This window comes from Kockovaella imperatae (assembly GCF_002102565.1).
Source record: "Kockovaella imperatae strain NRRL Y-17943 chromosome Unknown BD324scaffold_14, whole genome shotgun sequence".
Taxonomy (NCBI): Eukaryota; Fungi; Basidiomycota; class Tremellomycetes; order Tremellales; family Cuniculitremaceae; genus Kockovaella; species Kockovaella imperatae.
Window position 1 is genome coordinate 193,547 of NW_019028954.1, and position 27,924 is coordinate 221,470.

Here is a 27,924-nt window from a genome sequence, read left to right on the forward strand (position 1 = left end):
CAGTTTGATGATTCAAAGAATGCATTCCTCCTATTTCTATTTCTATGCACTATCTCTCCTCTCCTCTTCTAGCGCTTCCCTGCCTTCTCGCTCATTGAACTTGTACATTGGCAAGTCGAGGAAGATGTATCGCTTGACAAACTCTGGTAATGGTCGATACAGTTTCGGCGGAACAGGGAATAAGATGGAAGTTTTGGATAAGTAGTGTTTGTACTTGTCCCACGAATCGGATTTCACCTGAACGTGTCCGTCTGTGAGCTCGTGAGAGTGGAGGTAGTATTTCTTCGCGGCGGGTTTCTCAGCAGTGGGCAGGCCAGAGAGGAACATGAGACTGCGAATCAAGCACCATGGTCAACGATGCCAGTCAATATAGTGGAAACTTGTTGCTCACAGGAGGATGGTAAATAGAGGCGAGGTGATTGATGCGTATTGCGCTCGTCTGCCACCCTCGGAAACATTGCCATACAGTGTCGGACTGATACAGAGCGCCCATAGACCCCAGTGAAGCGTGATCTCTCCAAAGTAAGGCGGATGACGAGAGTAGTACCACAGCCCCTTTGTACATGGTTTGCCCTTGGGCGGGTTGGACGATTTGTACAGCCACTAAAGACAGAGGTGTCAATCTTTGAACAACATGTTTAGGCCAAGCCTGAACGGACCTTTTGGATATCGGCGGTGGCTTCCCAGAAAAGACCGATGGCGAAGATGATGATACCTGCTATATCTGCCCCTGTACCAAATTTGGGATTGGAACCTCCTTTCGCGAGATCAGATACAGCTGGTGAATTGAGGACGACCACGGGAAGGGCTGGTTTGGGGTCAGTGCCGTTGCTCAGGGGGAGAGAGGACAACGTTTACGCACACACCACCCAGACCCAGAGGATCTGACCAGTCCAGAAACCTGCAAACTTGAAGAAGTGGCTTCGGATATCGTCGAAGCGTGTATCACCTGGCATAAAAACTCAGTAATGTACTGGGAGGGATGCGCCTCGGGCGAATGCCACTCACTGCCCGTTTTGAGAACCCTGAAGAGAAGGAAACCGGCCAGTCTGGCTGCCCAAACCATCATGAGCACGGAGGCACTGGTTCAAAAGGTTAGAGGCGAGTTCAACAGCAGGCGAGCCATACTCACACAATGTTTCTGAGCAGAAGAGAAGTAAAGAAGCAAACGGGTCAGCGTCCACGATTCAAGGGAATCTCAAGCCTGTGCCACGACTAACCTGGCATAGTAAGCTGGACGCGTGATGTCAGTTAGATATTCTTGGGCATCGGGACCTGGGCCGGTACTCACTTCCTCCCGTGGTCAACGTGATCAACGCCAAGATGAAAAAGTTAGATCCTCCCTACACAATGGTCAGTTTAAACTGTGCATGCTCTTCCCGGGATGGAAAGCCTTCGCTCACTGTAAAACTGGGGAGCGGGGCAATCGAGTCAGTCAACGTCCCTCTCATCGTTCAGAAGAATGAGAATCTCACTCGGTGATCTTGTCGAACTGATTACCATGGAGAATTAGCACATGCTACGCTTCAGACCCTTCCGATCCAAACACAGAATAGACCCACCTTGAAAGTCCAAGCTATGGCGAATCCTGACAATTGCCATGCGATCGTGATGAGCAGCGAAATGACAAGATTGTACTTGTCAATAATGACATGAGGGGACATGATGGTTGTTAGGAAGACCTGGAGCCTTGGGGGCGCGGTATGGTCGAGATGAGTGGGCGAGTGATGATGATTCAAGTTGATTTCAACCCAGCGATTATATAGGAGGGAAGCCCCCCGTCTGCTCCACAACGTTGTTCGATGGTCTTGCTTGGCCTAGAGACAAGAGCGATGAGGATGATTGCGCCTCCTCTGCCCACCCCTTGAGAGAGAGGTGACCGGTCTTCCTTGGCCGCTGAATGAGACTGAAATGGTGATGAATCGATTCCGCGGATCCCCGCGGCGCCAGAAAAAAAAGTTCACCACGGTGACGTCAGTCGTTTTTGGGCTTGGAATCGATCGTGGTGGGTGGTGGTATGCAGAAAACATTGGACGTCTACGTGCTGGAAACCTATCTCTTTACCTCCATCTTGCGATACAGCATATGCAACCTGCAACGACGTAGACATTGTGATGCATCATTGTCTCTCAGAATCGAAAGTATAGAAACATCGTCAAGTAAGGTTCTGTCGTTTTGTAAGGTTTCCAGTGGATGGGCTGGCTGGTTGGGGTGAATTTTTAATCTACAGTGGTTCGGAGAATGGAAGAGGTGTAAGGTTAACCCCTCGAGTTAATTCGCGCCGGTCTGTCTGTCCTTCTTCCTCATCCACCGCCGTGCAATCCTTCTTCCTCACGCTCTACTCGAATTTCTCTCTCTTCTATCCTTTGTCTCTCAATCACTCGCTTACAATTCCTTCTTTGCTCTCTTGCTCGCAGCAGCACTTTCCGCAGCGAGCTTCTTGGAGTATGAGCTGGCGCTGACGCTGGCTCGGGAGATACTGGCCGATGCCATCTTGCTGGCCACAGAGTAAGAGCTTGACAAGCTGCTGAGAGCACTCGAAGCCGAGGACGAGGCTCGCGATGCCGCCGAGTGGGCAGAGCTCGACAAGGATTTGGAAAGGGAAGAAGCGGAGAGGGAGCCAGAGTGAGCAGTCACGGAAGCGGCGGAGGAGAGGGACGAAGCGAGCGATGAAGCAGAGGACGAAGCGTAAGACGCGGCAGAGTGGGCCGATTTGCTAGCGGCGGAAGCGGCACTGCTCAACGATGGGTCGTTGGCAGACTTCGAGGCGAGACTGGAAGCGGACGACGCAGCAGAGTAGAGCGACTTGGAGATGGAGGAAGCAGCCGAAATGGCGGAGGCAGACGCGCTAGAGGCGTAAGACCTGTTGAAGAGGTGAGTGGTGTTTTTCACTCTAACCCATTTTACTCACTGTCCGCTGACTGAGGCGACCGACGCGGCAGAGGTAGCACTGGCACCTGCCCATTCGGCGTATGAGATGGCAGAGCTGCTTGCAGCGACCATTGCAGACGAAACGGAAGATTTGGCGTGCTCAAACTTCTCCTCAAGACTCCATTTGGGCGAAGTGAGAAGCTGAACACATAAGCCGGACCCGGGTACTGCAATACTCACCTCAAGAACCTTAGAGAGTTTGTCTTCCGCGAACTCGATGCCGCTGGAGAGGGTCTCTCGGATGGATGCGAGGATCTGCTCAACCTTGTTCGAAGCCTGAACGTAGTGAACTGCGCACATCAGCAAGTAGCCACAAAGAGGGGAGGGATCTCCACACTCACTTCGGACTTCGTGGATCAACGAGGGTCGGGAAGAGAACTTGGTGTCGTCGATACCGTAGGATCTGAGCTGAGCTCGGAGACGGGCATCAGGCCAGGCGAGGTAAGGTGCAGATGTAGCATCCTTGTAGTTCTTTGACATGAGGTCGACGAGCTGAGGAGTGAGCATTGATACTACAGTTGTGGCCCACCTCCTCTCGCTTGGCCTGGAAGTCAGACTTGACGATACCATGGTCGACGAGCCAAGCTCGCATCTCTGAGTCGTACCAACCTCCCCAGACCGTGGATTTGGCACGAGTATAGTGTTCATCGAGGAGCTTTTCGTATTTCTCCTTCTTCAAGGTGGCGGCTTCACTCTTGCTGCAGAAGTGTGAGCTCGAGATACAGGCTCGATCGATCGAGAACTCACATGACACCCTCTGAGATGAGCCAGTCTCGCATGTCGCTCTCCTTCCAGGTCGAGTAAGCAGTGTCCTTTGCGTCAAAGTAGTTGTTTCGCATGAGTTCGAGAAGCTTGTCTCGAGCGGTAGGCTCTGGGTGAACAATCCCGTGTGCAACGAGCCAGTCATGAATGGAGCTAGTAGACCAAGCTTCATAGATCGGGTCAGTAGCCTTGAGGTAAGCTACTCGGACATTGTTGAGGAGAGCAGCTCGGCCAGTGGGAGCAGGAGTAGAGATGACGTTGTGTTCCTCGAGCCAGGTTCGGAGCTGGTTGTCATCCCAAGTAGAGAATATGTAGTCTTTGGCATCGTCAAACTTCTTGGAGGCTTGGTTGGTGGCCCAAGTAGCTTGAGAAGCTGCAGCTTGGTAAGCTGACGAGATCGAGGAAGCGGCTTGGTCGGTGGGGTGACCGTAAATGGCAGTGGATACGGCAGACGCCCTGTCGTATGTGAGTTGGAGTGCTATCTGATAGCTCACTTTTGCTTGGCAAGAACAAGGAGCTGCTCTCGGGTCGAAGAAGGAGATACGACACCCTTTTCAAGGAGCCATTCTCTCAATTGGCTCTCGGACCACCTAGTCTCACGTCAGCAAGGCGGCGGATGATCGATGGAAGTCTACGCACGCATCCATGGCAGCATTAGAACCAGCCTCGAAGTAGGCTTGTCCCGCTCCGGCTCCCCGGGCTCCCCACTGGCGGTTTTGATCAGCGCCACGTCATCCAACCTTGAACGCTCAGCACTCACGACAGCAGCTGCATCGGCATATTCTGCCACTTGAGCCTGAACCTTTTGGAGGTCTTTCGAGTCACGAATCTTTGCGCCTTGAGCTTTGAGGAAATCGAGAGATTCTTGGAGTGACCAATCTTCGTAGATGGCTGTTGAGCGCCAGAGGAGTCAAGAGGCGAATGTTCGAAAGAAACGGAAGGTACAGGCAAGGAATGTGGTTGCGAGGGTTGAAGGAATGGAAAGCAAATGGTCAGCGTACTGTCCTTCTCGAGATCGGCTCATGCAATACGATCATTCCATAGTCCCCGACGTGATAGCCATCCATTATTGTGACTCTCTGACACCGGTCCCACAATCAAACCAAAGAGACTCACGTTTGTCCTTTCCGAACAATTTTGCGTCTGCACCTAACCCGAATGCCAGGACGGTGTACAACACCGCCTTGGAGAACTTCATAGTGGTTGAAGTGGGTCTGAACTTGGTGTTTGGCAGATGGATGCAGTAGTAGGAATATAGACGAGGTCAATTGGTTGAGAGAGAGAGACAGAGAGTTGACTCGGTAAAGGGGGGAGAGAGGCGGGTGAATGGATGGATGATGACGATGGCCAACAGTCGCACTCTCTCTCTCTCTCATTGTTGGATGATGACGTATTTTCCTTTTTGCCTCATGGTGCATTGTCATAGAATTGCTGGAACACTGCTTAGCGGGGGGTTTAGATAAATAAACGCACCCGCGGGCTATGGAGAACAAGGATATCGAGAGTCTGCTATCAACCGATGGATACTGAGCTATGAGTCGGGGTTGGAGGCTGCAACACTAGTGACATGATCTCTGGCCCTGCCTCACTATCATGATATACCAGTACCTTGCCATATGCTGCACCTGTGAGGGCCTGTTTCAAGCCACGATCCGCGAAAACAAAATCGGCCACAGCCGGGCTGATCGGCGACCACGTGCCTCACACGAAGGGAGATCTAGTGGTTTCAAGGCTGTCAATTATAATAAATCGCAATCTGACCTTTTGATAGCATCTTGAGCACGCTAAATTGTGGTAGATCCATAGCTCAAACGAGAGACTCGCAATGGATCTACTCACCAATGGTATAGTGAATATTGCTTCGAAAAGTAAGCGGGTATGGGTCTTGCAATTCACTGACTTGCTTTAAGAGGCGGAGAAGCACGTGCATGTATCGCCTGAGGATCCAAGGTTCCTGTGGTACATTCTGGTCATTGTGGTGCTGGTCTTATTGGGAGGAGTGTTCAGTGGACTCACTCTCGGGCTCATGGGCCTGGATACGGTGAGTTCAAGGCCTCATTGTCCCTCACATCTCCTTAAACAATGCTCATTTACCCTCCTCCAGGTCAATCTCCAAGTGCTTCAACAAGCAGGGACGGATGACGAGAAGTTGCAAGCACCCAAGGTCTTGCGACTACTCAGGACAGGTAGACATACCATTCTGGTCGTGCTGCTCCTGGGTTAGTGACAGCGTCCGCTCTTTGGGGGGTCACGACAAGCTCACCAGTCACAGGAAACACTCTCGTCAATACCTCGTTGCCGATTTTTATCGATTCACTGGTACGTGGCTTCAGCAAGGGCCGGGCTCACGCGACTAGGTCGGTGGTGGTCTGATTGCAGTGCTCGGAAGTACAGCCTTGGAGGTAAGTTGCCCTTGCTGTCGCCGACATTAGCTGATGTAACCTCCTCAGCTGATCTTCGGAGGTATGCTGAGCTTCTTGAGGAGCGTGTCGTTTGGCGCTGACGCTATTTCTACCCTCTGATTCATGCAGAGTGAGTATCACTGCAAGTGAGACCCTCAATACTGAAGACTGAACTCGCCAGAATCCTGCCTCAATGTGAGCCGAACACCACCTCTCCGCAGCCATCCACTAAATTACCAAAGCAATATGCAACCGCTACGGTCTAGCCATCGGGGCGACCTTCGCTCCAGCCGTCAGGATCCTCGTGATACTGATGTATCCCATCGCGAAGCCGATAGGCATGGTATGTCTCCTCGCTAGAACTGCGAAAGAACGGCTGAACCAACTGCCCGATGCAGCTACTGGACAGATTTCTAGGTGCAGCTGAAGAAAGCATCACATACCGCAAAGCCGAGCTCAAGACATTCGTCTCTCTCGGTGTCGAGGACAAACTTGGAGAGGACGAAGTCTCCCTACTCGGCAGTGTCCTGGAGTTCTCTGGCAAGACTGTGGAGGAAATCATGGTAGGCATTTTCGTGGATCCTCGTATGCTGAATCTTCCGAATAGACGCCGTTCGAAGATGTGTTTGCCCTTTCTGCTGAGAAGATAATGGCAAGTGCCGCGTATTTTGCAACGCTTCAAGGCTGACAATTTCATGCAGGATGACGAGATCATCTCCGAAGTAAATGACTGATCATTACGAGTGCTGAATCCTTCAGATCCTGCGGAAGGGATACAGCAGAATACCAATCTATGAGCCAAGCTCGCCTGGCGCGTTTATGTGAGCGTACATACTTATAGACATAGTTCGTACATATACTGACGCTTCGAGACAGCGGCTGCTTGACGTAAGTTCAGTGTGATGTATCTACATCATGGCTCACTCTGTTCAGCCTTCGCGCGCTTGTTGGATACGATTCATCGGACCTCAAACCGGCCTCTGCACTCGTCACACAGCCATTACCGCAGTGTCCACCGGATCTGCCGCTCCTGGAAGGTGAGTACTGGCATCATTGCTGGTATCATCGCTGATCGTCACACCCTCAGCAATGGCATAGTGAGCTTATACTGTCCGACTCTAGACCGTTCTCACAGCATCCAGTTTCCAAGCGGGTCGCAGTCATATCCTGTTAGTATCCGAGACACCGGGTAAGGATACCGGCGCCGTGGGAGTTGTGACACTTGAGGATGTCGTGGAAGTGAGTATATAAAAACACTGTTCGCGAGTGAGCTGACGCTCTGTCAGGAACTCATCGGACGAGAGATCATAGCAAGTCGTCTTCACCGTCACGAGACGCAGGGCTAATCGCATTCTCCCACAGGACGAAACGGACCAATATATCGATATACATAGGTAGGAGCTTTTGACATCAGACACTTCAGATACAGCTTGCTGACTCCTCCTCTTAGCCGAGTCAAGGTTATCAGACGTAAAGACAAAGGGGAGCAGTGAGTTATTGTCGAGCCTCGGCCGAAGATGCGCCACCACTGAATTCATTCGCACCTCGCTCAGATCCGGGCTCAGACGCATATTTGAAGGACGTCTAGCGCGTCGGAGAGTGGTCCTGGATAGACAAGGCCGAGGAGGGGAGGAGGGCTCGCTGATAGACCATCCGTCCATTGCATAAGCTATATGATTTGACACTTTCTTTGGGGCTATTCATGAGCCACGTGGGAATCGCGATTTTGACTTTTATGCCCGTTTTTTTTTCTCTCCTCTTCGGCCGCCATTCTATCATCATCAGCATTGACAACAAAAAGATCATTCGACAGTCGGGGCGAGGGTCCTATCGGTAGCATCGTACGACGGTGCATTGGACGACTGGGACGATTTTGCGGCGATAAAATCCTTGTTGACGACCACTGTGCGCTGCATTCTTGCTTGACCTTGCAGCTCTTGCCGCCTCGCTTGGTTTGAGCCACGATCACTCATCATGGGCAGTTACGATCTGACGTTGATCATCTTAACTCTTGCTTTGCCATTGTTATGGTGGTTCAGAGACTCCTTACCATTCATCGGAGGTAAACTACGCGAAGCCGTCGCTAGCAAGACCCACAGCAATGGCTCAGTTAAACCATCGGTCGATCATGGCGATCCGAGAGATTTTGTTCAAAAGATGGATCGAGCAGTGAGTGACCTAGCCTCTTTTTTTGGCATCCATCAAAGATTGTTGAATTTGACTCCATCTGCTGCCAGGGCAAACGTTGTGTCATGTTCTATGGGTCTCAAACGGGTACAGCTGAAGAATACGCTCTTCGACTGGCCAAAGAAGCCAAATCACGATTTGGCATCTCATCCCTCGTCAGCGATCCAGAGGAATACGAGTTCAACATTCTAGATCAGGTTCCTGAGTCGAATGTCTTGTTCTTCGTCATGGCCACGTACGGAGAAGGTGAACCGACGGACAACTCTGCCGCATTCATGGAATTCATCATGGATCCTTCGGTGGAATTTAGTAAAGGAGGAAGCACGCTTGAGAATCTACACTATGTGATCTTCGGTCTGGGCAACAGGACATACGCCTATTATAATGAGATCGCTCGAAAGTTGGACAGCCGTCTGACTGAGCTTGGAGCCAAGCGAGTGGGAGAACGTGGAGAAGGAGACGATGACAAGTCGATGGAAGAGGATTATCTCGCTTGGAAAGACGGCATGTGGGAATCTTTCTCATCGACCATGGGTGTCGAAGAAGGAGGTGCAGGAGATGTCCCCGATTTCTCAGTCACTGAAGTCAATGCTCATCCCGCCGACAAGGTCTATCATGGAGAATTATCACCTCGAGCTTTGATCGCTTCCGCAAGTGGGTCGAATACGCCTATCGGATCGTACGATTCCAAGAATCCTTTCCCTGCCCCAGTACTCACCTCAAAGGAACTCTTTGCCGTAGGCGGGGATCGAAACTGTGTCCATATCGAATTTGACATCACTGGATCTGGAATGAGCTATCAACATGGCGATCACGTTGGCGTCTGGCCTTCCAATCCGGACAAAGAGGTTGATCGATTCTTGTCTGTCCTCGGTCTTGCTGGAGAAGATCATCGCCACGCCATCGTCAGTATTGAATCACTTGACCCCGCCCTCGCGAAAGTTCCTTTCCCCACGCCAGCGACTTATGAAGCCATTTTCCGTCACTATCTCGACATTTCCGCCATCGCCTCTCGTCAGACCATAGCGTTTCTAGCGAGATACGCTCCTACGGACCAAGCGAGAGATCGTTTGACACGCTGGGGATCCAGCAAGGAGATCTATGCGGATGAGATCGATGGTCCAGCTCTCAAGCTTGGTGAAGTGCTTCAGGCTGCTGTTGGTGACGAAGTAGACGGCGAAGCGCCCTTCAACTCGACGGTTTGGCCTATTCCGTTCGACCGGATCGTCTCACTCGTGCCTCGTTTGGGACCACGGTACTACTCCATCTCCTCATCATCCAAGCTATACCCTTCGTCAATCCATGTCACTGCCGTCGTCTTGAAGTACCAAACCACACCCTCATTTGCTCATAAACGCATGCCGCGATGGGTCTTTGGTTTATCCACCAACTTTATCCTCAACGTCAGAATAGCCAGCAGCGGTACAAATACTCCGGTTGAAGATCACAGCTTATCCAACGGTGTTGGGACGCTAGGTGGAGAGTCACCCTCGGCCGTGTCATTGGCCAAGATGCCCAAATACAAACTCGGAGGTCCGAGAGGTCATTACATCAAAGAGAACGTATACAAAGTGCCCATCCACGTCCGACGATCGACGTTCAGACTTCCGACGTCTCCGAAAGTCCCAGTGATCATGATCGGACCGGGAACCGGAGTGGCTCCATTCAGAGGCTTCATTCAAGAACGTGTAGCCCTTGCACGGAAAGCAAAGGAGAAGAATGGTCCCGATGCATTGAAAGATTGGGCCCCGATACATTTGTTTTATGGATGTCGAAGAGAACACGAGGATTACCTATACGCGGAAGAATGGCCCCAATATGCCGAGGAGCTGGACGGCAAATTCAACATCCATGTTGCTTTCTCAAGAGAGATGAAGAAGCCAGATGGTAGTGAGTCGTTAGAGAGGTTACCCGATGTAGGCCCTTGTTGACGCACGCCCGCCCATGTTTAGGCAAAGTCTATGTTCAAGATTTGATACATGACCTTCGGGCTGATCTTGCCAAGTTGATATTGGATAAACGGGCTTACATCTACATCTGTGGAGACGCAAAGAGTATGCAAAAGAGCGTCGAGGAAGAGTTGAAGATCATGCTGGGCGAAGCAAAGGGCGGCAGCGCTCAAGTAGAAGGAGTAAAGGAGTTTAAATTGCTCAAGGATAGAAATGTGAGTACGGCCAAAGTCATGGTTAGAGCGTGAGCTGACGATACTCGTAGCGTCTGATGACGGATGTGTGGAGCTAAGTTTGGAGGTCTTCCCGGTGTATTAGCATGATTTGCATTAGCATAGACGCACATGATTGTCTTTTTCTCTTCTTCAATATGATGCCTGACTCGGCGCTGTATGCAGTCAATGTTCGTCCTTGTAGGCAGTGCATGACTAGGCTGAGATTTGCATGAAGTGCCGCGAATCGGATGCAACAAAGGCTATATGCTGGACTACGCAATGATCGTGGTCGCTGACACTCTTTCCAGACTGCGCATAGCAGGCTCCTTATCCACTTCATCGATACCAATGGAATCCATCGACGAGTCGGGCAAGGCGGGTTCCCCCTCGTTCACCAGGATGCGAGTCCGTGTGATGGCCGTCGTCTCCTCCGCGGTTTCCATGCCTTCCGAAGGCAGCTCAAACGGAGGCTCGTCGTCGTCGACAGCATCGACACTGGTCGAGACGACGATTTCTTCCACCGCGATAGTCTCCACAGGAGTGGAAGCACTGGATATTGTCTGTCCAATCTCGTTGCCCTGCAAGTCTTCGGGCACGTCTTGAGCGGCAGTGTCGGGCTCCTCGGCCACAAAGGCATCCATGTTGATACCTGATGCCTCGACTGGCTCGCTCAGATTCTCAGCCACTAGAGATGTAGTCACCCCGAGCGGCTGTACAGTCTCTTCAGTCCTCACATCCGCAGCGCTCGTCTCCATCGAATCATCAGTGTCGACGAGTGCGTTGACAGATACCAATGTTGAATCGCCGGTCGCCTCTATTGTGTCCATCATGTTCAAAACCTCCTCCCCCATGACAGCTTCAGCAGCCTCTGCGGCCTCCAGCGCATCCAGCAACTCCTGCTCGTCCGCCTCGTCATCCGCAACTGCAGCCGAGTTCCAATGTCTCATCTCATCTTCCATCTGAGCCGCGATAGCTCGGGCTTCTTCATCCGTCATGGTATCGGGATCAATGGGCAATCTCGAAGGTCCAGCAACGGCGTTCGTGCCTCCCACTTCCACCTCCAATTCGTCGATCACTTGAACTTGTCCGTCACCGTCTCTGTCTCCATGGATCCAAGCTGCTTCTTCGGCAGTGAGTTCGATCCCACTATCATCTGCGTCCACGTCGACAACTGACCCGTCTCCGTCAACTGAATACTCCGCGAACGCCTGCTCTGGCCGTACGAGCCACGGCTTCTTCGTTGGCAACTCAACGACACAGATGAACCGTCTAGTCTGCCTCGACCAACCTCGATCGGCCAATCGCTCTACTCGTACAGCACCAGCATCCAGCAGCGCGTCGCTTTCGTCTGATTCAGGTTCCGAGTCCGAGTCGACGTCGATCCTCTCCAACATGTGCGGCGGGTGTTCGACGTGCATGACTGGATTCTCGCCTGCAAAGCAATTGGCTGCGACTTTGGCTCTGGCCCACTCTCGTCGGAACATTGTGGGATAGACGGTGCCAAGGACAGGTGAGGTGGTCAACTGATCGGTGTAAGCGATCTCGGGTAAGATGTGATCGATTGGCGAGGATGGTTTCAGAGGTGCCGGCTTGGATAAATCCGCAAGCGGATTGACGTTTTCAAGTTCATCCTCGTGATGACGCTGGACATGCTAGGAGCGAGTAGGTTTAGCATAGCAGTATGTACTCTCAAGTATATCGATCACTCACCCTGTTGAGCTGCGAGACGCTCGGCACAGCAATGTCGCAACCTGGGATTTAGTAACGGCACGAGAACGCAACCCTCACCCTTCCAAGGACATTTCAGATTCCGTGAGATATGTCTAGCCTTGATGTGTTGCCACAAATGATCCCTCGATACGAAGCAAGGCTCTTCACATCCCTTCCAGTGGCATCGCCAGAAGAAATCTCGACCCCACATCTGGCAAGCTTCGTCAGCACTGACACAGCATGCAAAGTCACGGCGACTCACCCCCGCTCTCATCACATCCTGACGCAAATGGTCCCGGTGATTGAAATGCTTTTCGAGCAGGTTTTCATTAGCCAGCACACTATCACAACCTTGCCAATAGCAAGGATGCGGTCGAGCACGATGAAGCAGACTCTCCTCAGAAAGGATAGACTTGAGCGGCTCCACCATGGCCGGATCATGTCGATAGAGGAATCGAACAGGGATGACTTCGGGATCTCTGGGTCGAGTAGAACGGGCAATTGAGCGCGGCAAAGGCTTCATGGGTCGCAGATGAGGATGAGAAGATCGTCTCACAGTTTCGTCCTCAGAGTCGTCGTCCCGGAAAGCATCTGACGTTCTGTGAGCATGCTATTACATCAAGATATCTCTAGCCACACATACCATAGACGCCCCGTCGGATGAGCGATTTGCGACGACCGCGTCCAATAGGAATGACGACTTTCGCTCGATCGATAGGACCTCGTCGCAGTGTGTCTGGGCTCTGGGATGAAATCAGATTGACGACTGGCCTGGACTTGGCTTTCGAGGGGATGTACTGGATCGACATCGCTCTGCGGACCTGCTTGGCGATCTTTGGTACCGAGACTTTCCGGCCGAGCGGCGAAGGACGATGAACAGATGCTAGTCGTCTCGTGCGAGGAGAAGACGTCAGAGCGCTCATAGAACGCTGTGAGCGAAGTCTAGGAGAGCCATCGCGAGACTTTGGGGTAGCGAAGGGAAAGGAGAGTCTTTTTAGGTCTCTCGCCACGCCAGACGACCTTGGCTTGGAGGCTCGGGATGCAGGAGGTCCGGAAATCGGCGTACTTTCCTTGACCTTTCCATCTGGACGGCGGATCGGGACCTCGACGATGAGCTCCGGGCGCCTCTTGACGAGTCTGGAAACGGAATTGGGGAGCGAGGCCAGCGCCGGAACACTGCTTATACGAGTTGGAGATTCCGCGGGTTGAGAAGCGCTACTGATGGGTGTTTTGCCCTTCTCAGCAGCGGACAGAGGCGTGACCAATGCAAAACTTTTCGATACAGATGCGGTCGACCGAGAGTTAGCCTCAGCATTTGCCATCGCAGCGGCGAGAGTTTCCGGCGCGATCCTTGCCTCGAATTGTGAGGGACCAGCCTTAGGCGTTCCCTTCAAGACTCGCTTCATTCCAATGACTTTGACCGGCGTAGCGGCATCCGATAACCGCATCCTCGCTCGACTGATTCTTGATCCAGAAAGATTCACAATCTTTCGTGGACTCTGACTACTGAGAAGGAGAGCTTTCGACGTCGATTTACGCGAAGATTGCGGTGTGCCGACAGCTTGGGAGGGGATGGCTGCCGCGCCAGGCATCGCCTGACCATTAGTCGTAGGGCTTGGAGTCTGAGCACTATTGGCGATCGTCTCTGCTTTCTGTTTCGACCATCGTCGATTGGCTGCCTCCACCCGTTTGGGATTCTTGACTTTGCCGGCGGCAGGCTTATCGTTCGGCTGGCTCTGGGATGCTGAGTCCTGAATCTCTGTAGCAGTGACAGATGCGAACGTTGATGGCTCCACATCGCCCGTCACCGGCGCGGCAGGAGCCTGCGAGACTCGACGCAGCAGCGCGGGGTTGATAGAAGTAGGCAAGCCATCAGATGGCGGGGTCAAAGTAGATGTCCCTTGCTGTCGAGCTTGTAAATGGCGTAAGAGATCTCCTGCTTGAGTCAAAGCTGGAAGGCCAGAGCCTCTGTCAGATACAGGGACTGCAGCAGCAGTCGCCTGTTCGATGACCTCAGTCGTCCCCGTCACATCCGCGCCGGTGTTCTGGGACCCTACATTCGATTTGCGCCCTTTGCATCTATTGATCCTATTGCCATTGGCATCGAGCTTGGGCGGTCGGCCAACCGGTCTACGGCCTGGGATTGAGGGACCAGCTTGAGACAATTCTACCTGACCGCTCGCTTCTATTGAGCTGTGCTTCGATGGTCTGCCGCGCTTCTTGACGGAACTCGATCCAGCTGCCGCTTGGCTCGTGGTAGGCTGGCTTACCGATGCTAGAGGGGCTGTCGCTGGGTTCGTGGCTGGTGCTGAGCCATTTCGAACTGACTCGACGACAGCCAAGCTTGCCAGATGAGTTTCAGACGACAGTTGACGTGCAGCATTGACACTGGTTCCTAGGAGATCAGAGGGTTTCGGAATGCTTATGGTAGGATTGCGTTTGAGGATCATCACTGGAAGTGGCATCGTAGATTAGCTGGGTTACTTTTCGCGCCGGTATCCACTTACACAACTTGCTCCAGAATGACAGCTCATCCTTTGACAGATTTCGCCTCGGCTGGTTCACAGTCATCTTCCGTATCTCGAGCCTGAGTTCGTGCGCTCGCCATGCATAGCACGCGAGATCGCTGGGCATCGAAGGTACATGCACTTTGGCATTAAGTTCCGGTAAAGGCAATTGTTTCGACTTGACCAGATCTTCAAATGTCTGGATAATCGGCGGCTCATATGGTTGCGAGTGCGCAGGGGCGGCTGAGACGGGCCGCGAAGGCTGTGAGGAGCCTTGAGACGATAACGATGGTTGAGCCGCGGATGCAGTATGGCTATTCGTCTGACTCAATACAGCTACGGACTGTCGATTGGCATTGACGGCGATGAAAGGCTGAGATGGTGATGATGGTCGAGCCTGGGTTTTGAGGTTCGCTTTCGAGGACTCTCGCGGTCTGCCTGGACTTTTCTGGGCGGCCGACGAGGATGGGATAGGTGGAGCAGACCCATTGCCAGATGAGCTCGGTGCCAAGGTCATGACCGGGGGATTGACTGAGAGCTGCTGGCGATATTGGGACGGCGAGACTGAAGCATTCCCTCGAGCTTGCTCATCTGGAATTGACTGATCCATGCTCATTAGACTATCGGCAGCTTTGGTCTTGTCCCAAAGAGCCTCCAAACCTCCAAGATACGACGTGAACATCCTCCGCAATTGATGACCTATATCGGGTGTCGAGCGAGGTCCCTGAGGCGTCTCGCGAAAGATTGGAAACCCAAACATGGTGGCGACATGAGGCCAAGCATCATACGAGGTGATCTGGCGGAGAACATGTCAGCCTGGATTCGCGGGGTATACCCTGGCTCAACTTGCCCTGCGAGACCCTCCCATCTGGACGACCATGTTGAAGAGGGTGTAAGAGTCAAATGAATGACCCTCAATGACCCATACTGATGGATGGTCCTCCGGAAATTTCATATACTTGACTAGATAGCTGTGGATTTGAGCCTTTGACGGAACGGGAAGATTCGTATACGGTATAAGGGACTGTCCATCGGAAGTAAAGTACCTCGTTTTTGAAGGTTGAGATACATCTCGAGAAGTGGCATGCGAGTGCTTGTCGGCGGGAGATGAGATTGGATAACCTCGATCATAGTATGGCGGACCAGAAGCTGAAGAGGTGGTACTGGAGCTGGCCGGATTGTACCGTCCAAGGACATTATCATCGAGATGCGACACATTGGAAACACCTTTGCTTGAATGGTGAGTCGACGCTCCTTGAGAAGCGGGCCACTGCGAGCTGGACTGAAGGCGAACACCGGACTGAGAATGTCCACTGTGATCTGCAAACCGAGGAGGCGGCTGAGACCAAGAGCTGGAACTGGAGGATGAAGATGCAATAGAACCCGCTAGAAGAGACGGAAACGAGGGCAAACTGGTTGACTGAGAAGCGCTCTGGTAGCGACTAGAAGCAAATTGAGCTGACGGTTGCAAACGACATACAGGGGGTTGTCTCGCATCGACTTACAATTCTTCTTCGTCCAACAGCCTCAATTGCTCTTCAAGAGCCTGCCGCTTCCGCCTTCTCTGCTCAGCAGCTTGATCAATGCACGAAGTCATCTCCAGCGGTAAGTGAGAGCAGCTCCAATGCTCTCTGCTCGCCAGTCTATGACTGAAGGGTGTAGAAAAAGCTCATGAGACTGTCAATAACAAAAGATCGATGGACATGGACGAGTTCTGGCGGTTCGGACCGCGTCTTTTCGGGTGGACCGTGGCAAAACGGACACCGCGTAGCTAGCTACTGGCGCAAGGTCTTGCCTGCGCGAGGGTAGATGGGTGCACGCTAAGACCTGCACTACGCAGAGTGCTCTATTGAAGGCAGTTCTGCCCACGTGTCCGCGTCTAGCTATATGGTGCATGGGTCATGTTAGAGAAGGATGATAGTGCCGGACAAATCTTACTCGCAACAACCAGGTCGAAGAGTGATCCAGCTCATGGCAGAGGAGATCTACGAGATGAGCAAGGAGCGAAAGCTCTAGGCAGATCAGCTGAAATCTATCTCTGTGGATCCGAATCCATGCTCGGTCTATATCAGGCAATGGTCATAGCTGGTAGCCGAGGCTACAAAGAAAGATCCACCAAAGAATGCATTCTGCGCTTTTGCCCCATCGGAGGAAGAGCCCTCCTGATAGATTTTAATCCATTGTCTCATGTCTCTGATCCTCCTTCCCTCCTTTCATGGAGTCAGACCGTTCATCTCCTAGCCGTCCCTTTTATAACAAGGTAAGGTTGGTCGTCAGACGGCAAATGTCAGACTGGCTCAATACCGAGAAACACCCAAGAGAGGGAAACCCGGGAGCTCGTCAACTAATTTGCGACCGTGGAGTTGTCATCATTTCTTGAAACTGAACAGTTCAAGGCGTCAGCACAAAGTCCCACAGTCCAGGTATGAAGAGGTGCATCGAGCACAACTCACGAAGGAAGGATTGAAGAGAAGAAGGAATTGCTGCTCCTCAACATCATTTTGAAAACGGCTCAAGTCTCATCACGCCTATTTCCTTAGATAGGCATTTCTTAAACAATTTTGATCCCGCTCACCATCCAAACCCCTTCTTCTTTCCCTCCATCTGCGAACCCCCTCTTAACAGTCTCGCATACTCCTGCCGTTCAAGTCTGTAGCAGATCATCATGGCGTCCATTATCCGAGTCAACGTGAGTAAAGACTTTCCTGTCACCCTTTGTCTCCCACAATCCTCGCTCGTGTCGAGCTGACCCTTTCTAGGCCCGTCGTTTGGCACCTTCCGTCTCTTTCGCTCGATCTTTTTCAGTCTCAGCGAGCTCTAGAAAAGGTAAACATTGATAGACGCTCGCCATGGATGGTGTAGTCCGGCGAGAGATGATTGAAGGATAAGATTTGCTGACAACTGGTCTTTATTTAGACCTCGTTCAGGACCTGTACATTTCTCAGTTGAAGAACTACAAGGCTCCAGCGCAGGTGAGTCTTTAAGATCGTCTAGCCCTCTGGGATCGTTCTCATCCCCTCACACGATCCGTATAGCCGTCGGGAACCCTCTTCCGCATGATCCGCAGGCATAACACCGTGCGCTGACCCTTCGCTCCAGACCAAAGACGCCCACGTAGGAAACGTTCGAAACTACACCGCTCCCTCGCCTCCCAAGGCCCCAGTCCTCCCTTCCAACCTCGCCGAAGAGCTGTCTAAATTCGATGCTGAGGAGCCTACCCTCGGAGCATCCTCTACTGAAGCTACTGCGTCTAGCACGGAGGAGCAGGGAGAATCAGCTCAAGATTACTTGAACTTCCTCGAAGCCGACCACCCAAAGAAGGAGCATCATTAGTCGGTGGGACGATAGATGGAATGTAGCATGGGATGAAGGCAAGAGGATGCAAAAATCATAGCTTGGATTGTGGAGCCTAGATCACTGATCATTCGAGAAGTCCCTGTGAGAGCCTCTTGACACCCGAGGATGCCATCCTTTTCAGACCGACACGCACTTCGCCTAATCTTCATCCTCGCCCCTCTGTTTTGCTCTCTCCCGTCTGGTTCTTCCCTTGGCCCGCGCCTCCTCAATGATTGGACCTGGAGAACGTATCAGCCATGGTTTTGCGCTATGAGCTTCCGGACTGACCCATCTTTCCGCTCTGTCCCAAGGTTTTGAACAGCTCGAAGACCACTGGTAGTAGATTATTCCGCCGCAGAGTATTCTCGACTGCTCCGCGCTCGTTCTTCGTCCGTTCTTGATACAACTGATCCTGCATCGTCATCTTCTCTTGCGTGGCCGTCGTAGGGTCATTCAACAATCGAGTGAGGCGTGGTAGAGGGTCCGATCGAACAGCAAGAAGGTTGAACATGAGCTGAGATGGACAATTAGGACACCACAGTTATCTCATCCGCTGAGAACAGTTTACGCTTTTCAACTTACTGAGCCTGCGGGATAGGTCGCTATCCTAGCTTCGATGGTCTCTCTCGCCTGATCCAGCCAATCATCTTCGACAGCAGCGTGCATGATTGGATTCCGTCTTAGCCCATCGAGCTCGTACAGAACTCCATTGACTGGTAGATAGGCCACGAAATGATAAGCATCTTCCCTTTCACGTTCTGGGAACGCGGCCGGATCCATAGAGAAGGGAGACGATTTGGAGAAGGAGTTGTGGACTTCGCGGATAAGAGGGTGGGAGGAGAGGGTGTGACCGAGGCTAAGAGGGGGTGGACAGGCGAATTAGTAACGAAACAGATTCCTCGGAATCCAAAAGAGAGCGAGGTAGCAAGGCCGGCCGAGAGAGACGGCTGTTGTCGGTACGACACTCGACTATGACCCCGTGTGTGTACTCGAGCGTCTTCGAACTCACTCCAAAGGTCCCATGGCTGATCCAAAATCCCTCAAATTCTCGAGTTCAGGCTGGGGGTGCTCCAGTCAGCCATATCAGATGTCGTATCCTGCCCCCATCACCACTCACACCCAGTTCTATACTCTCGCTAGGGTGTTCAGAGCTTTGCGGAGGGATATTCATCACGGCATTTAAAGCAGCAAGCGTTCCACAGCTATTATTGATGACCTGAGCGGCGGGGTGGAACGACATCGTCAGCGATCAACGACCTCACTCCAGGTCGACTTTGGATCTGATGGAAACAGAATGCGCCGCTCACCTGATTCGCGAACCATACGCCATTCTCTCCTGAATCCACTTCGATACCGGAAGATGATTCCCCTTCGTCACCTCCGACATATTTGAACAAGAAAATGAGGGCGTGAATAGGTCTTAGAGGACCTAAAGTATCCGAGTCAAGGGAGTAGAGATCGTCCTGTAGAAAAGAGCATGTCAGTCCATCATCTTCGAGCAGCGCAATGGAGCACACGAAGCGGAAGCAGTCATGAAGGCTTTGCTGTTGCATCTTCCCTGCGACACTTGAAACTGACCACTTGTAAACCCTTTACGCCGAGATCTTTGAGCAACTGAGTGAAGACTTGAGGATCAGATTCGGTCAGTGACCAGCCTGATGGATCTTCAGCCATACTTGATGAGCCCAACACCTTCAGCCAGACTAGCGACACTCCACGAAGCGACGGGAAAACGCCCAGCGGATTGGATTGATCTGGTTTGCCAAGACACTCGCGTTACAAAAGTGGCAACCACATCATCATGACATGTTTCATGGCGTACAACGACAAACGATGACAATCACTCTTGCTGGTGACTCGGTCTTCGCCACCTCTAGCTCAACTGCAACCTATACACCGACCTTTGACCCATCCCCAAACCACCTCCTGATATCCTCCAATTCTCGATGCCATTTCTGCCATTTTTTCACCATTCTCTCTACCTCTACTTCATCCACAACTTCGCCTTCTTCCCCGTGATCCAGAGCTTCCTGTATCTTTACCAGCTTCTTGGTGTACAACTGATAAGCGGGGAAAAGCTCTTCGTATCGATCTCTGAGACTCTCTTCGTCTGGTCTCGAAGTCTTGGGCTCTGTCTGTGAGGCGCCGTTCCGAGCCTCACCTAGGTCAAGCACGGGTGGTGGGGCTTTCCGCTTAAAGGTTGGAATGGACGACGTTGTTTGAGCGTGAGTGAGTGGAGCAGACTGCGGGTGGTGATCTGAACCAGTTTTGCGTTTACTCAGGGGAGTCGCCTCGACCTCGGATCCTGAATCTGAGGAAGAATAATCTCGAGTGGTCGCAGATAGTTTTTCATCCGGGGGCCGTGCTTTGCTCTTTTGCTTCTTCATCTCTGGCTTGCCATCGCCACTCGTGGTAGTAGTGGGCTTGATGGGCTTGGCTTCCTTTGTACGCCCGCGAGGAGCCGATTGTCCAGCAGCAGATTCGCCACTGTTGGATGCTTCTGCTGACGAATCAGCCGGCGAATCAGGTCGAGATTTCCCATCATCGTCATTCCGTTTCCGCTTCGTCGTTCCAGCCGCTTTTGCCGCTTTATTTGAAGAGCCACTAGCCATACCAGTCGTAGGCACGGTCGTCGTCGGATCGAGACGCGGAGAAGCGACGTTGGAAGTCGCCCTTTGAGCATTCGGCAGAGACGAAGCTCTCTGTTGTTGGGCTGCAAACTTTGCTCTTTCTCGACCGATGAGCCCGAGCGATCCTTTGGACTTCTTCTTCCCCGCTACGGCGTTACCTGACGCCTTGTCCTTGGTCCCCGAGTCCGAACTGTTGGCGCCACCAGCATGAATAGGTCCAATTTGAGGACTGCTGATCGGCGTCGATTGCGCACTGGTCTCTTTGCGAGCGGATGGAGCAGGGATCGGGGGAACTTGTAGAGTATCACGTTCGTCCATCTTCACGTCGCTCTCGCCCTCTTCACTCTCTTTGATCTCTGACTCCTTTTGAGCCAAGTCCACTCTCTCCTCTGCGTCGCTTGGTAGACCCAGTTCGTCAAATGCTTCTCGAGCAAGTCGAACAACTGTTCGTTGTTCTTCAAGGGTGTATTTCCAGGAAGCTATCTTGACCTGGGCATATTTGGCGGGTTGGAGTGTGTACCGACCCTCGCCGAGATCTTTTCCGACCTGTCAGACACGGTCAGGAGGCGTCACTCATTTGGGGCAACACTCACTACTCTGACCACTCGCATCACGTCTTCTTCTGGCATCCCAACTCGTTTGACCACTTTCTCCAGGCTCATTGGACCAAGAGAAAGAGCTTGGATCACCCGAGTCTTCAATGGGATGATAGGTTCTCCACCGACCGTCATGGAGCTAGGTAATCCAGGACTACTGTACACCCTTCCCATTTGTTCACCCTGAGTATGCGGCTTTGCATGATGGTTGAAATGAGCGGTCGAAGGTGTCTTGAGACCAGATGCTATGGCTCCCCGATTGTGGTTGTTAGATCCGATAGGCGTAGTGAGACGAGACGTTGCAATGCCCAATGGGTCTAGTCGATCGCCTTTCAATGTATAAACCTCGGAAGGTGTATTGGAAGCTTGGGGTGCAAGATGTATAGGGGCAGATCCAGGGATATGGAGCGACTGAATGGCTTTAGCTTTTGAAAAGGGGGGGGGGGGGGGGGGCGGGGGGGTTTACAGCTTGTCAAGACTTACCACTTCGTCACCTTGGAAAGATATGGATAGACCATTCGAAGCAGCTTGGAGCTTTGTCCAGACTTCTTGTGAGGGTCGAAAGAGATAGGCTGGCTTCGAGGAGGAAGAGCTACTGGAAGACGAAGCGACGAGCTGAGTCGAGCCGAAAGGTAGAGCCATGATGAGCTAAGCGTGATAGAGATAGATGATGCGGGGACAATCCACAGATCCCAAGTGTTCTAAGCTTCCAACCAAGACACGGACTGCTCTCTAGCTCAATGTCCTTGGTATTGTGACCATACGATTCCTATTCACCCTCTCCCACCGGGACCGAATTTCAACTTTGACCGGGCTTGCCAGAACCCCTCAGGCAGCTCAAAGGAGCTAATCGATGGGAGGTCTAGCGGCGATCAGCACTTGAGCCATCGCATCGCTAAGCGAGATGACTGGTGATAGAGTCGATCTGACAGATATCGAACAAGGTGAATGATTCACAGTGAGATATAGGCTATTATTTCAATACCTCTGTCCACAAGTCTCGGGGGCACAGGCTTTCCCATTCAACTCATTTGTGCCAATTATCATTTTCATAGCCGATGATGGATGGGAGTGGCGGCGATAATAAGATGCAAAGAACACGTACATTGCAACCAAGCAGAAGCATAGCCATGTTACGTGTCGAGAACCAGATTGGATCAACGTAGAGCTGAGCCTTTGACTGGCAGTCAATGTTACGCGGTATATGCATACTGAGGATTATACTATAGCTTGGGATCTGCGACAGCAAAGAAAAAGCAGGTCGACAGAAGCAATGTTGAAGCGCTCGAGATGTCCGTCCTGCTTCGAACATTGACACCTTACAACCTGTGAGCTCCTTTCTACTCTACTCTACGAGCTCGGCGCAGGCTTCTTGTTGATCAATTGCTTCAACTGCGGTTGAGGTATACGATGAAGATCGTCACATCCACCGATGAACTCCCCGTTGATGAATACAAATGGAACGGTTCGCTGACCAGTCTTCTTGTGCAGGTAGTCTTGCACCACAGCTGATGGAACAGAATGTCAGCTTGGTGTTTATGTGACAAGCACTGTACCACTCACACTCAGAGCCATCCGTGTCGATACTGAGATAGTCAGTCAATTTAACATGTCGTCCCCGCTTGCAGCTCCTGACTCACTCCCAATTCGTCACGTCCGGCACCATCCTTTCCAGAGTACCGCGAGCACGTCGACAAAACTACAGGCGCACGTCAGCACATTTGAAGTGGTAGATCAGCCTTCACGCTCTCGCCACCCGATTCCATAACCGCTCGATGGAGATCGTTTTTGAGCTCGCTCGAACTCCATCAAGACTCACACCGCACCACGATTTACCAATGACCACCACCCTATTCTCCTCGATCATCTTATCGACCTTGCTCTTCAACTCTGCGGCCATCTCGGGTGACGAAGTGGCTCCTGTGGAGAATGATGAACCCAGTTTGAAGGATGGAACCGTGGGGTAAATGGGGTGAATGTATGTTTGCTTGTAGACTAGATTAGATGCGTGGAAAGTCGCTGTGATAGTCCTCGATATACCTCTCACTGCTATCATCTAAGATGTGCTGGGAGATCAAGGATGAAGTGGCTCGAGTGAGGAAAGACAAGTAATAATATATGTCCTCGCCTCTCTGATTGTTCGATGACGACAGATTTGACCCAATTGATATTCTTTTTTTCAATCCCCGGTTTTCCAGGAGCGGGCCCCTAAACGCAGCTTGGAGCGAGACGGTCATGGATATCATATCATGTCATGTCAACATGGACATTCAGTACAGATACCATGGATCGAAAGCTGTTGGACTCGGGTGACTACTGAGGCTCGTCTCGACGACCTGAGGTTGACTCTCATCAAATCGCGTTTCACCTGTTTCCCCCGCCCCCCCGGCGCGCACTGATCAAATAGCTCCATCGAACAATAATAACAAAATCCTAGCTCAAACACAGACATAGCCTTGCTTGGACTGCCGTTCAACAAGCATGGAATCCTTTACTGAAAGGGATGAAGGGGGGAGGATCCCAATGGGCCTTGAAGGGACGTAGTCAGCCAGCTACACATGGTGAATGTTTCTTCTTCTTGCTGTCCGTTGTCCAAAGGCAGTCCAGTCCTGGGCGAGGTCCTGACACTTTCGCACTGATATACACATGTCCTGATCTTTTGGAATCCTTATTACCTCCTTCCCCTCCTCTGCCTTCCCTGCAACGCTGTGTGTTGTCTGTTGTCAACTTGTGTCCCTCACCGCCCTGGCTGGATCCAGACGCGTCTTTTCATTATCCGAGACATCTTCTACCACCAACTATAAACGATCCATCCCACATTCCCAATCGATCCCTCGCTCTTCCAGGAGAACAACGAGGAAGCGCTGCTTTATCAAGGGAGCTGGATCTTCCTCCTTTTCAAACCTCATAGAAAGACGAATCGGGTCTGGAACCTCATCTCTCTATACGCTGATCCACACGTCATTCAAAACTAGTAGCAGGAAACGAGGCAGGTCGGGAAAATCACATTCCTTCTCTTTCATTCAGCTTTCGTTGCACGAGAAGGCTGGTAGACTCTCGTGGTAATCTCAAGACCTGGGTATCAAATCCTCTCCTCAACACAACAGCTCCTCAGGTCCACCCATTCTGTTCAGCGAACAGGTCGATTTTTCGGCAGCATTCCCCAAGACGGTCTCGTTTTTGACCTCACTTTTGTCTTCAATTATCCTTTTCCCGCAATCCGCGATACCTTTGCCTCTTTCAGCTGGTCCAGTTGTCTCACGCATGCCGTCAATGTCTTCGCCGCCGCCGCCGCCGCCGCCTCCTCCTCCCATGGCGTCTACCAGAGCGCTCAGCTCCCGCTCACCAGAGATGACTAGGTCTACACCTCCCATCCCGTTTGCTCTACCCGTGAGTCCAGAGCCCCCTTGCTTTGACACGATCCCGCTTAAAGCTCAAACAGAGTTCCTATCGTGTACAATCACCTCGTCAACGTCCGCTGGCTCTGGCTTCCTTAGCTCCATCCCCTATTAGTCGACCACGTACCAGTGCCCCTATCCTGAATCGGTCACCTTCTGTGACTTCTACCTCCTCTTCAAGTTCCGGCTCGACCTATTCTCAGCAAGTCTACACACCTCCATTGACCTCTTCAGTTGCTCGATCTAAGAAAGACAGACTTTTACCAGCCATCCCGTTGAACATTGACAAGCAGCAGAGTCAAAGTCCCGATAACTCACATATAGACTTTCACGCCGTCGCCAAGGAACTTGTCGGCTCGATAGCCGTCGCCAGTCTTCCAAGTCCAATATCTCCATGTAATCGTCTTTCCTCAAGACGCCAAGTAAACCAGCATCTTCCACTATCGCCTTTACCTTCGCCTACACCCCGGAGGGAATCTCGACAATCTCCGTTGGAAGCTGTCTTTGATCCGTCAACACCACCGCCCACTCGACCGAGAAGACGAAGAGCCTCTGTGACGGAATCCACATTTCGAGCAGAAACAGCGACACCTGTGCCTGTGGACTTTCTTGTACCTCGGCCCCCTTACGCCCGAGCAGCTTCCCCGGCGTCCACAAGCACGACCAATTCGACCATCACTGAAGTTTCTACACCCAAAGTCAGGCGCATTCCTGATCAACCTGCCCCTCTTCCGCCACCGCCTGCATCGTGCGGTCCGACCTTTCCAGATCGCAGTACGACAGAGGACCGGGATAGGGATATCACCATCACACCGATCGCAAAGAAGCGAGATTCAACGCAACGTCGCTTGAGCGCACTGAGGGGCTTAGTCGCCAACTTGGACTTCAATCAACACTGGTCGTTTGCAGGACAGTCGGAAGAAGCGACACCAAACGATCAGGTCGAGACCATCTTCTGGGCCTGCGGGGGTGATCCACCCTTTGAACTGAATCACTCTGGATCTGAATGCGATTCTGAAATCGAGGAGTCTCCAAATCAACGTCTGAAGATGAGTCCTCCACTCACCAGCCCGGTGCACATGGGTACGCCTCCTCCGCCGCCCCCTTCTTTCTCTCCTCACGATGGAATGAACATCACTACCCCGTCTAGACCGTTGCCCCGTCGCCTGCCGAGCTCTACGCCACCACGTCGACCTCGACTCTTTCGATCATCATCCGACTTGCATGCCAAGACTCCTGACCCACCTCGACCGGCCTCTCGCCAACGTCGCGAGTTCACTGGCGTCGCCTCGTCCGGGTACTCAAAGTCTCTCGAACGTAGCTCCTCTCCTGAAGAACTGGCCACGCCTCTGTCGACATGGCGATCATGTTTGTCCAGCGATAGGATCCATGATCAATTGCTGGCTCAGAACGGTACCATGGAGATCAAACGGCAGGAGATCATGTGGGAGATGTGTGAGACTGAAAAGGCTTTTGTCAAATCCATGAAGACCGTCTTGCGCCTTTTTGCGACGCCATTAAAGACTCCTCAAGGCAAGTGGATCGACGGTATCTCGGACAAGATCTCTGAACTTTTCGACCTATTGGAATGTGTCGTCCAAGCGCATTCCATCATCGCCTCGCAACAACGGGACCTCAGGCGAGCCAATCAAGTCTTAGACGTCCGGACCTTTGTCGGCATCTTCAAGTCTTGGGTCGACCGATTGACCGTACATGAGTGGTATTTGGTCCGATTCGAAGCCGTCGTCCAGACTGTGGAAGACAATGTCAGAGATTCGGACAGTGTCTTTGGCGAGTTCGTCAGAATGCAAATGAAGGAAGAGGTGTTGGGGTCCATGTCTCTAGGGAGTATGCTACTGAAGCCTGTTCAGAGGTTGACAAAGTATCCGTTGTTCCTCAAGGTGAGTAATTATCAATCAAAGACCAACGCAATTGCTTATACTCCGCTCAAGCGCCTTCTCGACGTGACGCCGCACTCACACCCATGTCAATCGGATATCCTGTCCCTTTTGAGCAGGACTGAGCATATCATTCTCCACTTGCAAGCTGCCAAAGCCCGAAAGGACGATCTTGACCACCTTGAAGTGCTCGAATCCAAACTTGCAGGCCTGCCGGTTGGATTCAGACTCGCTGTACCTGGTCGCAAGCTGCTGGGTCATGGACAAGTGGTCCGACGGACACAGGGATCCTCGCCGAGCCCCGTGTCTCGGAGTCGAGCGGGCAGCATCCACAGTTCTCGAGGGTCCATCTCATCCACCATCTCCTCATCCATCTCTCCTTGGGACTTTATCGCCCATGGGGGTCCCGCTGGAGGAGGCACGAGGATCTCAAACTTCTCCACGACGTCCTCTCTGTCCTCTTACAACCCACCATCTCGATCCAATTCCTTGGTTCGGGATGTTCCGATGACTTCACCAAGAGGTCCATTAACAACCCAACACGGCCCGACCGTCACCAGATCTCCAAGTACAGCTTCTGCATCCTCAGCCTCGTGCTCCGTTACGGATTGGAGACCTTCCACTCCGAGTTCGATGAAGAGTCCCAGTAGCTTGCCTAGTTCGACCTCTAGTCTATCAGGGTCGAGCCGCAAACGCTCTGCTGAAGATCAAGTGGTCATGTTGATCTTTGATGATCTCGTGCTGGTGGGTCACACGATACATGAGCGGGGATTGTTCAGTCACGCAAAGAAGAAGAAGGATGACAAGGTGCTCAAGCTACTGGGAGAGGCTGAAGGGGGGATTGGCAAGGTGGTCGATGTAAGGGATTGGACCGGTTGGCAAGGTGAGTTGGTCTGATCGAGAAACCACCTGGATTCGTACACTGATCTCATCATTTGTGTTGTCTCAATCAGGTCACGCATCCCTCTTTACCCTATCTTTATCAGCTCCATGCGATCCAGAGAACCCCATGACATTCGCCTATTCCATTCCTAGCAATCCCACACCGCTGTCGAAGCTCAAGACGGACAGACAGGGGACAACCAACAATGCCGGCAACCTGTTCGGTCCGCCAATAACTTCTTTGGGAGGTATCATCACTACTCTGTGCCAAGCGACTCATTCGGATCCTACGGGAACTTTGACTTCATCCACGAGTGGGAACGCACTTGACCACGGGACGGATGAGGAGGATATTGACAGTATGGGCGTCTTGACAGAATACCTTGCAGAGTAGATGGGAACACGTGCATGTCAAGTGCTCAACGCTAGCCATGCTCGCCAGTACAGCATTGGAACTTAAGCTACATTCATGGCATCAGATTGACTGAGCTTAATAGTTTGCGGTTGTCGACGCTAGCGAT

At 52.1% G+C, this 27,924-nt stretch overlaps 10 protein-coding genes across 10 annotated transcripts; 4 read left to right on the forward strand and 6 right to left on the reverse strand.

Annotated features, from left to right (window-relative positions):
• Positions 1-3: 3 nt before the first annotated feature.
• On the reverse strand, positions 4-1,964 carry BD324DRAFT_635770 (hypothetical protein). Its single transcript, XM_022016840.1, has 11 exons — positions 1,563-1,964; positions 1,476-1,492; positions 1,404-1,410; positions 1,292-1,343; positions 1,221-1,233; positions 1,133-1,141; positions 1,009-1,082; positions 863-949; positions 660-808; positions 392-603; positions 4-331 (listed from the first exon to the last, which is right to left on the reverse strand). The coding sequence occupies exons 1-11, from the start codon at positions 1,662-1,664 to the stop codon at positions 43-45; spliced, it is 1,011 nt and encodes a 336-aa protein (XP_021868677.1). The 5' UTR covers positions 1,665-1,964; the 3' UTR covers positions 4-42.
• A 137-nt stretch (positions 1,965-2,101) lies between these two features.
• Positions 2,102-5,086, reverse strand: BD324DRAFT_635787 (hypothetical protein). The gene is made up of 10 exons (XM_022016841.1): positions 4,810-5,086; positions 4,454-4,584; positions 4,333-4,400; positions 4,188-4,283; positions 3,679-4,149; positions 3,461-3,629; positions 3,273-3,423; positions 3,112-3,221; positions 2,912-3,072; positions 2,102-2,863 (listed from the first exon to the last, which is right to left on the reverse strand). The coding sequence occupies exons 1-10, from the start codon at positions 4,889-4,891 to the stop codon at positions 2,386-2,388; spliced, it is 1,917 nt and encodes a 638-aa protein (XP_021868678.1). The 5' UTR covers positions 4,892-5,086; the 3' UTR covers positions 2,102-2,385.
• Positions 5,087-7,777, forward strand: BD324DRAFT_635793 (hypothetical protein). The gene is made up of 19 exons (XM_022016842.1): positions 5,087-5,561; positions 5,604-5,734; positions 5,798-5,912; positions 5,966-6,012; positions 6,051-6,095; positions 6,144-6,156; positions 6,276-6,290; positions 6,338-6,438; positions 6,494-6,658; positions 6,703-6,747; positions 6,797-6,817; positions 6,855-6,916; positions 6,972-6,983; positions 7,029-7,132; positions 7,183-7,192; positions 7,238-7,334; positions 7,382-7,405; positions 7,458-7,489; positions 7,546-7,777. Exons 1-19 carry the CDS (start codon positions 5,519-5,521, stop codon positions 7,586-7,588), a joined length of 1,125 nt encoding a protein of 374 aa, XP_021868679.1. The 5' UTR covers positions 5,087-5,518; the 3' UTR covers positions 7,589-7,777.
• Positions 7,778-8,069: 292 nt separating this feature from the next.
• Positions 8,070-10,523, forward strand: BD324DRAFT_610040 (electron transporter; the record flags this gene model as incomplete). Its single annotated transcript, XM_022014183.1, has 4 exons — positions 8,070-8,264; positions 8,303-10,172; positions 10,235-10,446; positions 10,497-10,523. 4 exons carry the CDS (start codon positions 8,070-8,072, stop codon positions 10,521-10,523), a joined length of 2,304 nt encoding a protein of 767 aa, XP_021868680.1.
• Positions 10,486-15,498, reverse strand: BD324DRAFT_149350 (hypothetical protein). Its single transcript, XM_022012020.1, has 6 exons — positions 14,664-15,498; positions 12,800-14,608; positions 12,419-12,747; positions 12,235-12,367; positions 12,157-12,197; positions 10,486-12,098 (listed from the first exon to the last, which is right to left on the reverse strand). The coding sequence occupies exons 1-6, from the start codon at positions 15,421-15,423 to the stop codon at positions 10,719-10,721; spliced, it is 4,452 nt and encodes a 1,483-aa protein (XP_021868681.1). The 5' UTR covers positions 15,424-15,498; the 3' UTR covers positions 10,486-10,718.
• A 1,776-nt stretch (positions 15,499-17,274) lies between these two features.
• Positions 17,275-18,055, forward strand: BD324DRAFT_683370 (ATP synthase complex subunit H-domain-containing protein). Its single transcript, XM_022019183.1, has 4 exons — positions 17,275-17,352; positions 17,423-17,489; positions 17,580-17,635; positions 17,763-18,055. The coding sequence occupies exons 1-4, from the start codon at positions 17,329-17,331 to the stop codon at positions 17,994-17,996; spliced, it is 381 nt and encodes a 126-aa protein (XP_021868682.1). The 5' UTR covers positions 17,275-17,328; the 3' UTR covers positions 17,997-18,055.
• Positions 18,056-19,771, reverse strand: BD324DRAFT_604588 (ubiquitin-specific protease). Its single transcript, XM_022013984.1, has 7 exons — positions 19,578-19,771; positions 19,307-19,462; positions 19,117-19,215; positions 19,009-19,058; positions 18,582-18,855; positions 18,288-18,513; positions 18,056-18,238 (listed from the first exon to the last, which is right to left on the reverse strand). Exons 1-7 carry the CDS (start codon positions 19,671-19,673, stop codon positions 18,159-18,161), a joined length of 981 nt encoding a protein of 326 aa, XP_021868683.1. The 5' UTR covers positions 19,674-19,771; the 3' UTR covers positions 18,056-18,158.
• Positions 19,772-19,775: 4 nt separating this feature from the next.
• BD324DRAFT_683372 (hypothetical protein) lies at positions 19,776-22,231 on the reverse strand. The gene is made up of 3 exons (XM_022019184.1): positions 21,709-22,231; positions 21,223-21,636; positions 19,776-21,175 (listed from the first exon to the last, which is right to left on the reverse strand). The coding sequence occupies exons 1-3, from the start codon at positions 21,865-21,867 to the stop codon at positions 19,889-19,891; spliced, it is 1,860 nt and encodes a 619-aa protein (XP_021868684.1). The 5' UTR covers positions 21,868-22,231; the 3' UTR covers positions 19,776-19,888.
• A 344-nt stretch (positions 22,232-22,575) lies between these two features.
• Positions 22,576-23,125, reverse strand: BD324DRAFT_610043 (thioredoxin-like protein; the record flags this gene model as incomplete). Its single annotated transcript, XM_022014184.1, has 4 exons — positions 22,576-22,733; positions 22,789-22,811; positions 22,866-22,924; positions 23,045-23,125. 4 exons carry the CDS (start codon positions 23,123-23,125, stop codon positions 22,576-22,578), a joined length of 321 nt encoding a protein of 106 aa, XP_021868685.1.
• Positions 23,126-24,421: 1,296 nt separating this feature from the next.
• On the forward strand, positions 24,422-27,838 carry BD324DRAFT_657779 (hypothetical protein). The gene is made up of 4 exons (XM_022018872.1): positions 24,422-24,615; positions 24,668-26,524; positions 26,576-27,404; positions 27,475-27,838. The coding sequence occupies exons 1-4, from the start codon at positions 24,490-24,492 to the stop codon at positions 27,795-27,797; spliced, it is 3,135 nt and encodes a 1,044-aa protein (XP_021868686.1). The 5' UTR covers positions 24,422-24,489; the 3' UTR covers positions 27,798-27,838.
• The last annotated feature ends 86 nt before the right edge of the window (positions 27,839-27,924 follow it).